At 37.3% G+C, this 10,200-nt stretch overlaps 1 protein-coding gene across 1 annotated transcript; it reads right to left on the bottom strand.

Annotated features, from left to right (window-relative positions):
* Positions 1-412: 412 nt before the first annotated feature.
* Positions 413-8,304, bottom strand: LOC147401101 (Transducin/WD40 repeat-like superfamily protein). The gene is made up of 2 exons (XM_086442243.1): positions 6,457-8,304; positions 413-889 (listed from the first exon to the last, which is right to left on the bottom strand). Exons 1-2 carry the CDS (start codon positions 8,226-8,228, stop codon positions 883-885), a joined length of 1,779 nt encoding a protein of 592 aa, XP_086298369.1. The 5' UTR covers positions 8,229-8,304; the 3' UTR covers positions 413-882.
* Between the last annotated feature and the right edge of the window lie 1,896 nt (positions 8,305-10,200).

The raw sequence follows: 10,200 nt of genomic DNA, 5'->3' as shown, positions 1-10,200 counted from the left end.
ATTATTCTATAGTTGGGTTTGTCGAATACGGCAGGTCACATATCAATAAATTTATGAACCCAATTGTTGCAACACACCAAATTGTTTTGTTAGGTTCAGCAAACTGAAATGTATAGATACAACATATTTGCTTTGAGAGATCCAATCACATATACATTTCTCCTCCTCAAAGACATCTTCAATCTCTCCATAATTCTTTTTTTTTAGTGCAAGTGCCCTCATTGATGAAGAGTACTTTTTCTTTGCATCAAATTAACTAATCCTCACCAAAACATTTATTCTTTTACATGCTTTTTGGAATATGAAAACTTGACAGTTACAATTGGATTAATACACATTTAAATTTGATACATAAATGATTTTAATGTGTCCAACTTTTTTGGGGATATACGTATACTTTAACCAAAGCTAATTGAGAACTGGTTTCATTTAGAATGGCAAACCACAAACTGAAAACCATAACTCAAACCAAATGAACCCAAGAACAAGGCCGCACAGATCTAGATTACAAAACCTGAGGATGCATCACTGTGATTTGGAGCCTTAAATATTAGACTAGTATGGCACAGTACACTACAAAGTAAAGGGAATAAAAAGAACTTGGATGTGATAATGGTGTAACATGTTCTGGTTAATTCGATTTTCAGATCTCGAAAATAAGGAAGAAAAAGACTTTACCTTCACTGAACTGGTTAGAACCCATCACCATGAAACTTGACTATTTTATAATATTTATGACTCCAATTTCCATCATAATTTCTGAGACAGAGCCCACCACAACATTCCCTCCTTTTATACATTTTTTTTCCTTCATAGAAGTCGTCTGGAATGAAGCTAATCAACAGATATTCAGATCCAGTAGTGAAGAGCTGGAAAAGAAGACTAGTCCCTGCAGGTCAGATACGAGAAAATAAATTAGCCATCAATTAAGTAAAGGAGCTACACTATGAGTATCTTAGGATTTCAACAAGAGTAAATAGTGTACATGATTCCAATTTCCATCAGAGTTGGGAAGGATAAAAGGACATAAACTACATCCCAACTTCAAAATTGGAGATTAAAAAGTAACTAAATCAGTTTAGTAGTGCAAAGTTGATGTCCTCAAGGAGGCCTTGTGACTTAGTGAGGCACAAACTCTTATTTTACATATAAAGCATGTATCAGCATCAAATTTTGTTTGGCATAACAACCTAACTACAAATTGTGCATGTGGCTAACAATTCAATCCAAAATACTATAACAAAAGAGTGAGCTATATGGGACAAGAGGCTTGAAAACCATAGCTTCCATTATATTGGCAAGATATTTGATTTGTTCAACATCCATGGGACACTTTAATCAAGTTTTACCAAGAATCAAACAAAAGATACATAGCCAGGGATGATCACATTTATCGAGTTAAGACGAAGGAATGACAGCAAACACTACAAACAAAAATCGACTAAATTGATTAAATTGTTAACTAGTCGGGTGGTGAGAATAGAGGAGTACGTGCAAAACTAGGGTTGCTTAAATGTCGAAAAGGGTTTAAATTGAGTTGGAGCTTTTATCTAGGTGCAACAACCAGGAGGGCAGAAGCAATAATGTGAACCCATAATGGATCAGTTCCTTCAATAGTTCTGAAGCTGTCTTCAAAAATTGGACAGAGAGGGAGAAGTTTTTGGAAGTAATCCAAGCTGCTTGGAGCATTCAGGTCAGAGGTAAAACCCTTTCTTCCAATGTGTTTTGAAGCTAAAGAGTGTAAAAGGCCACCCCACCTTTAGGAATGGAGCAGACTGAGAATGGGGAGGACTGAGGAGAGAGTTTTGAACTTGAAAGCAGACTTGGACATAATTCAGAAAGAGATTTAGGAGTAAACTCTACAGCTTCTTCCAGAAGTTATGGACCATCATTGGAAGGGATTTCTGTAAAGCTAATAAGAGTCTTTCGGAGTAGAAATATGCTCAAAGAAGTAAAATCTACAGCTATTACTTTGGTGCCTAAGGTCAAAATCTCAAATTCCTTGGATGACTACAGGCCTATTTCTTGTTGCAATACCATTTATAAGTGCATAGCTAAGATCTTGGCTAATAGATTAAGGACTGTTGTTCAAAAGGTAATAAGCTATAATCAATCAGCTGTCGTCAAGGGCAGGAAGATTGTGGACAATATCGTTTTTGTCCCACGAACTCCTGACGAACTTCCAAAGATCAGACCAAAGTCCAAAATGTGTGGCAAAGATTGACTTAAGGAAGGCCTATGATAGTGTAAGGTGGGAAGGTATCAGGCTTGCCTTCAGAATTTCAATGTCCCAAACAACTTCATCAATTTGGGAATGGGCTTGCATCTCTACAGCCAAGTACTCGTATCTCCTTGAATAAAACCCTCAAGGGATGCTTTGAGGGTAAGAGAGGGAATTAGGCAAGTTGGCTCAATGTCCCCTTATCTTTTTTGTTTTGGTCATAGATTCCTTCTCAGCTAACTTAGAAAAGGAGGTTAGGGAGGGGAATTATGATCTGCTCAACAATTGCAAAAGGCCTGAAGTGTCTCATCTGTGCTTTGTAGATGACTTAATGGCCTTCTTTCAGGGGAATCTTGAATCTGTTGCTCCTCTTTAAAGGGCCTTCAAGAGCTGTGAATCTTTCACTGGCCTTCAAGTCAATCTAGATAAAAATTAAGCTATATGGGCAGAGGCTTAAAAAGCCCAGCTTCCATTAGATTGTTAAGAAATTTGATGTGTTCAATATCCATGGGGCATTTTAATCAAGTTTTTAACCAAGAATCAAACAAAGAATATGCAACCAAGGATTGGGGCTTTCCTTTGGTCAATGGGAGGATCACATTCATCAAGTGAAGAGGATGGAATGACAGTAAACTCTCCAAACAGAAACTGACTAAATTGATTTAAAGTTTAGTCAGGTTGTGAGAATAGAGGAGTAAGTGCAAAGCTAAGGACGCTTTAACGCTCAAAAGGGCTTAATTGAGATGGAGCATGAAGAGTGTATTAAGTGTTCGTAAAAAAAATTCAAAAGGGGCATAATTGATGGCCAAGAGAAATCCTGAAGCACCATTTCCTTATCTTGGTTCAATCATTCATAAGGAGATTTGGAAAGAGATTGATGATGATGATATTATTTATAGAATTAGGGTGGGTAACTAAAGGTCAGTTGATTGGCATAGATTTTAGTATTAACTAGTTCTCTATCTCAACCCACATGTCAATAGCACAATCTCCTGGTCATACATTAGGCTTTAGCAGCTTATTCCACCATATGAGAGTCAGAATTCTTAGCTTTCAATAAAAAAAACTGCACCTATTTCCCTTTCCATAATACATACCACCTGAAGAAGGATTCAAGAATCATAATCTAATCCAGATATAATTTTAAATCTATCTTCCCAAAGAAATTTCAAACATGATAAAAAAAAAATCCAGTCAACCATATTGTAATACTTTTTTTTTAATATAAGTAATCATATTGTAATACTTAAAATCAATCTGTCCAGGATTACAGTATTATAGAGTTTCCCTGAGATGCCTCCTTGGAGCATCAAAATGTTACCAATCAACACCATTGCACCAAGTTCTGTAACTAGGTGCAGCACACAAGTGATTGTCATTTATAGAGGTCAATCAATTTATTGTGTTAGACTAATCTCAAGAGTCAAAATAAGCCTTGGAATTAAGCATAACCACCCACGCCTTCAGTTTCCCTAATGAATAATGATGAAACTTTTACAAAAAAGTTGATATAAGACAATCTGACTTTCAAAAGCTAGAGCAACTAATATAAAAAAATCTACGGTTAAGCTTCAAAAGTAAAGACTCAAGAGCTTAGAGGTTCAAAGGTTCAAATCTTACAAGAATAGCGGATTCAACTTTCTAGTCTGAAATCAGCAGCAATCTTAACTTTTTCCGAGACTTCGGAATTAAAAATGTAAGCAAACAAGGTTATGATATGATGGCGTGTTGTGTAGGTTGCTAGTATATCAAAGGGAAAAAGAGAACTCAAAGCAAGAGAGAGGTCCCATACCTAACTAAAGTTACAGGATGTTTACAGAGGTCTCCCATTAGAAGTGGTTTGTAGTAGCTGGGACATCACTACATTGACCACCTTACCCCGGGTTAACATATTTGATTTGCCTTCAAGCCAGTAGATAGGTGGCTCCAGTACAAGGTGAGTATTACAACATGACAAAAGTTTATTTTTGTCTCTTTAAAAGGGTTCATTTGGATGTGATTTACCTCAAATATGTTTACATCATACTGTACCTTTAGCGTTTAAATATGGCACGGCCAAGAGATGTGGATCTCAATGACGAAGGAACACATTTCTTAACCAACCAACTCTCAATCTCAGATGTCAAATATTTGACCTTTTGTAAACCCTATGTTGTTAGTGCAATGTGTGAGACCATAAAACTATGGTTCACACACCAAGGCCTAAATAGTCCACTTGTCGTATGTCACCCATACGACACTAGTGTGGATGGGTTGAAAAATGAAGCAACATCAAATTTTAGAGTATGTGATTTAAAGCATAGCAGCAAAGTGACGTTGATGTCACATGCCACCCAAATATTCCATCTAAAAATACCAATCTAGTTTGGAAGATGAAAGTACAAAGATTGATAAGAAAGAGAACATGGGATATGAGTCTCACAATCCAAGGATAAGGCTATGGGCTATGGCGTTGCACCCTTTGGTTGGAGTCGTATCAATCATGTAGAAGAAACCAACCTCAAAGCAATTGCATAATCAACAATACAAGATAATCCATTCTACCCACAAAAAAAAAAAAGTGTACATAGTCAATTATAGATTATACAAGGGGAGCACCATAAAGTTCCCTAAATCTTACTCCTCAGAAAGAGTTGAGTAATCTAGTTTACTCTAAAATAAAATGATTTGCAACGAAAATACAATTGACTAAATTAAACACTAACTTAAACCTTAATTACATACTAACTTAAAATTTAATTACTTTCCATCCAAGACCCTATTTACAATTTCTTAAACCAAGTAAACTTGTAAAAGAAACCTAAACAGTACAATTAAGGGCAAAAGACGCAAAGGCCTCCTAGTGCCTAAGGTGCAAGGCGAGTCGTGTGCCTGAGTTAAGTAAAGCACAATAAAATTAAAAAATTAAATAGTGAAAGGTGGGTTCTAGATATTTTACACTTTAACATGTATAAATGTGAGTTTTTACAAACAAGTTAAAGTATTCCACACTTCAAGAAGAAGAACGATCAATAGTAAACGAAAAACAAGAGAGGAATAAGGAGAAGAAAAAGAAAGGAAGAAAAAAAGAGTAAGAGTAGAAATAGAAGTAAAAGTAAGCCAACAACATGTGTTGTCGCTCCTGCGGCAGAACAACTATGGCTATCAATGAGTGAGTTCTGGTCAGACTTGGTTGAGCACTAACCAGGCCCTAAAAAGGCAGGCTCAACCTTAGACTAGCCCGATACACTTATAGGGCCTAATTCAATTAAGTCCTAATGGGCTTGGGCTGAGTAAATCACCAAATGCAAAATTCAATATTTTTAATGGTAAAAAATTAAACTATCCAAATAAATTTTATTTTGTACGTAAAAAAAGTATACAATCAAATCTGAAATTAGTGCCTTATTTAAATAAATTAATTCATTTTTAGTGAGGTGCATGCCTAGTGCCCTTGACTTAAACAGCCTCACCTCACATGTATTAAGGCGCCTTCGGTCCACCCCGCCTTGAGGCGCACTAAGGCACTCGCCTTGACTACACTGCCCCTAAACTAACTCAAACATTCCTAAACTTAGCCTAGACCAAACTTGGGAATTAGGGTGGGTCTTATTTGCTCTGCATAGAGGGTATACCCTCCATCCATTCAATAAGAACTATCCAGCATTCTCAACTTTTTAATAACTAATAACATATTATATAATTACCCAAAAAAATATTGACGTAATGGTAACATAGAGGGTATACCCTCCATCCGTTCAATAAGAACCATCCAACATTCTCAACTTTGTAATAACTAATAACATTTTATGTGATATAATTACCCAAAAAAATATTGACGTAATGGTATCATAAGGTCTATGAGCCAGTACGAAGGGGGCATCAATGGGGAAAAAAGTTGGAAATACTTAAACAGGCTTCTCATGTATCATTCAATCAATTTGAGGAATAACATATCCCATATAAAAGAATATCTTAATACAAACATACACACACTGACCCATACAAGTTAATGAGACTTTCACTTCTCCGATAAATGTGAAATTATGCTTTCATACTACACAGACATAGCACATCAATTAGATATTCAAAGAAAACTAAGGTACTTCCACAAAATCAGTACATATTGACAATAAACTAATACCAAAAGGCAATTCAAGTAATATACTAGCATAACAACAGATAAGACTACTTTGTTTTCACGCAACACAAAATAATTTTTCAAATAAATTTAAAGAGAGGGGTGGGGTTATTACCAGTACTTAATCATGCCATCCCAGCCACAAGTTGCCACTTTACTCTGTTCTAACGGATGCCACTCGCACCCAATGCAAACGCCTTCATGACACTTCAGAGTTCGGGAAACTTTGCAAGTCTTCCAATTCCAAAACCAGCACTTTCCCTCACCGTCTCCTGACATAACGTACTGTCCATCTGGAGAGAAATTAACCTGGCATGCATATCCGGCCGCTATGTGCCCCGCAAACCTCTTCTTCTTGTTAAGCTGAAACCTCTCCCTTGTGCTATAAATAAGAATTTGATTGTCCAAACTCTGTGCCGCAAGCCAATTCGAATTGGGGTGAAGCGAAATAGCTGGCATCGAGTGCATGTGAGGCTCACTAATGTACTTTATAACAACTGGAATCCCAAATTCCCACACACGAAGTGACTTGTCGTCACTTGATGTAACAAACCTCCTATTATTATCCACAAAAGTTATAGTATTTACGGCTCCCAAATGTTGATCGTACTCTTGTGTGATCTGTCCTGTGTTCATATCCCACTGAACGATCTTCTTATCGCTCATACCCGCAAGAAGTATATTCTGCTTATCATCATCCGGATTAAGTTTAACCACATAAGGAATCTTTCCAGTTGAAAACGAAGAGATTACCTTCCCAGTCTCCGTATCCCAATACTTGATGTTCTTATCATACCCGGCGCTCAAGAACTTGGACCCATCGTTTGAAAATGATATATCTCGAACAGCTTTCGAATGTCCCATGTAAGTCCTCATACACTTGCCCGAATTGAAAACATCCCAAATCTTGACCTTGGAATCCATTCCAGCTGAAAGTAACAAATGCCCGTGCTTCGGAAAGAACCTAATTGCCGATACACCTTTAGTGTGCCCACTCCAAGTGTGAATCCATCTCTTGGGCATATAGCATTTATCGTTAGTCGCCTTAGCATCTTTGGGGGGAGCAATCCAAGACCTACCCTGATAGTCTTTTTCTTCCTTCCCATGAAATGTACTCTTATCAGATACAACTTCAGCTTTATCTCCGCCGCCACCTCTCTCCTTCTCTGCCTTCTTCTCTGCGTGCTCTTCTGCATATTTCTTCTGCTCTTCGGTCAATTCGGCCTGTAACCCTTCCTTCTTCCCCGACCACGGGCTCTTCCGGTTCTTCTTCAACCAATCCTCGGTAGCCGGATTATCAATCTCGGACGAATCCATGTCAACGACGGGATCATCATCCTCCTTCGATTCTTTCTTCTTCTCGAGTTTTCGCTTCTTCTGCTCATGTTGAGGGATATTATAAACCGAAATCCCATCGTTCTCCTGCAATTTCTCCAAATCCCCAACATAATTGTTTCCAGCCGACGCCGAGGGATCAGCTGCATATCCATACTTATGGAATGTGTTGTATTGTTCATCGAAGACAAACGATTCGATCGAAGCGTTCTCAACAAACCCTAATTTGTGATTTCTCATGCCTTGGGCTATTCCATCCTTCGCGTAGGGATGTGCAGGGCCATATATTGGTGCCCAGAGCTGGTCGTAAGTAGGATTGAAGGTGACGACGTGCTGTACTGGATCGATGGGTTTATTTAGGGTTTGATTTGCGTTCGCAACTGTTAGGGCAAGCATAGTGTCGTCGACTTTAGGAGCAGAGGTTTTCGAAGGGAGAGAGATTCGAAGCGGAGATGAATCTGGTGAAGAAGAAGGAGATGAGGCTGAATTAGGGTTTTGTTGTTGTTCTTCGTCTTCGTCGCTCTTCTCTGTGTAACTCTGTAATAGATCCATGGCTTCGCCTGAGTCAATTGGGAACAAAAACCCTAGATGAGATCTATTTAACGATTTCACTCCCACCGTCGTCCTTGGGTCACTCTAGGCTAGCGCTGGCAATGAATCGGTTCGGAACTGGATCACTACCAAATCGTTACCAATCCGAAATTTTTGCCCCATGATCCAAATCCGATCCGATTAAAACTTTACTAATCCAAGACCAAGCCTATTTGGTCCAATCCAAACATCAGGAATCTCAATGTTAGGGCTAAAAATGGATCGAATTTTATTCAAAATCAGAGTGATCTGAATCTAAATTTAGTGGATTTGATTCCTTCAAATATATTTGAATTAAAAAAATGGGTCAGTTATGGGTTGACATCACTTGACCTAGTCGGATCTGGGTCCATCCCTATTTCCGTCTAGATCCGAATAATATATTATTGTGTGAGTTATATTTTTTAGGAGTTTAAAAAAATAAATAAATAAATAAAATAATATGTATTGGGCATAATTTCCAAGGTATCTTTCCAAAAAGAAAAAGGTCTTGAGTTCAAATCATAGTTTTGATGATTTTTTCTTGAAATAACCTTGGACATGTTAGATCCAAATATTGGTTTGATATAAAAAAATGGTTCAGATATAGCTTTAGCTAGTAAGTCCAAATTAAAAAAATCGAATATGAACATACTCATATCCGATTGAACCTGACTTATTTTAAGCCCTCATCAATGTCATTGAGAAAAAGAGAGAAACCATGCTTGAGAAAAGACGTGGAAACACCATGGCTAAGAGTGTAGGAATGTTATCATCTCCAATTGCGTTTATTTCTTCTCCAACTCAATGGATAAGGTGGAGACCAATATATATAAGGGCATGTTCGACATTCTACTATTTACCCTACGTTTTGTCCTACGTGGGTTAGAAGTTTTGGAATGAGTTGATTTTTGGTGAGCATGATCTCTATGATGAGGAGATCATCCTCATAAAAAATCAGCTCATTTCAAAACTTCTAACCCCATAAAAATAGTTTACAAAAATGGACGGTCCACGACTCTTCAACTTATAAACATGAGGCTAGAAGTTTCAGAGTGGGCTGATTTTTTAAGAGAATTATCTTCTCACCGTAGAGATCATCCTTACCAAAAATCTGCCAATTCTGAAACTTCTAACCCATGTAGGACAAAACACATAGAGTAAATAGTAGGGTGCTGAACATTTTCCCCATGTTTACAAGTTGAAGAATCGTGAACCATTCCATTTTTTGTAAACCATTTTTATGGGTTTAGAAGTTTCGGAATGAGCTGATTTTTTATGAGAATAATCTCCTCATTATAGATTATCCTCACAAAAAATCAGCCTATTCCAAAACTTCTAACCACTGTAGGACAAAACGTAGGGTAACTAGTAAGGTACCAAACATGCCCCAAATATGTATATATAGGGTGACGTTCAGAGGCTCTTAAGATAATCAAACATTATTTCAATGTATGGGTTAGAAGTTTTGAAATGGACTGATTTTTAGTGAGAATGATCTCCCCATCAAAAGTGGTTTACAAAAATCAGACAATCCATGATTCTTCAAATTGTCAACTAGGGTTAGAAATTTTGGAATGAGCTGATTTTTTATGAGGGTAATCTCTTCATCGTAGAGATCATCTTCACAAAAAATCAACCCATTCTGAAACTTCTAACCCCTATTTTGAAAAATGTTTGGCTCTCTTTAAGACCTTCGAATGCATCCCATATATATATATATATATATGGGAGCGGTTCAATAGCCCTAAAGTTTGCCAAACATTGTACCAAACATTTTTCAAAACATGGGTTAGAAGTTTTGGAATGGGTTGATTTTTTGTGAAGATGATCTCTACGATGAAGAGATTATCCTCTCCAAAAATCAGTTCATTTTGAAATTTCTAACCCTAGTTTACAATTTGAAGAATCGTGGACCGTTCATTTTTTGTAAACCACTTTTGATGAGGTTAAA

The sequence above is a fragment of the Akebia trifoliata genome, chromosome 5 (assembly GCF_017979445.1).
Source record: "Akebia trifoliata isolate Shusen 1 chromosome 5, ASM1797944v1, whole genome shotgun sequence".
Classification (NCBI taxonomy): Eukaryota; Viridiplantae; Streptophyta; class Magnoliopsida; order Ranunculales; family Lardizabalaceae; genus Akebia; species Akebia trifoliata.
The sequence above is the reverse complement of the archived record's forward strand: the minus strand, read 5'-3'. Positions and strand labels throughout refer to the sequence as shown.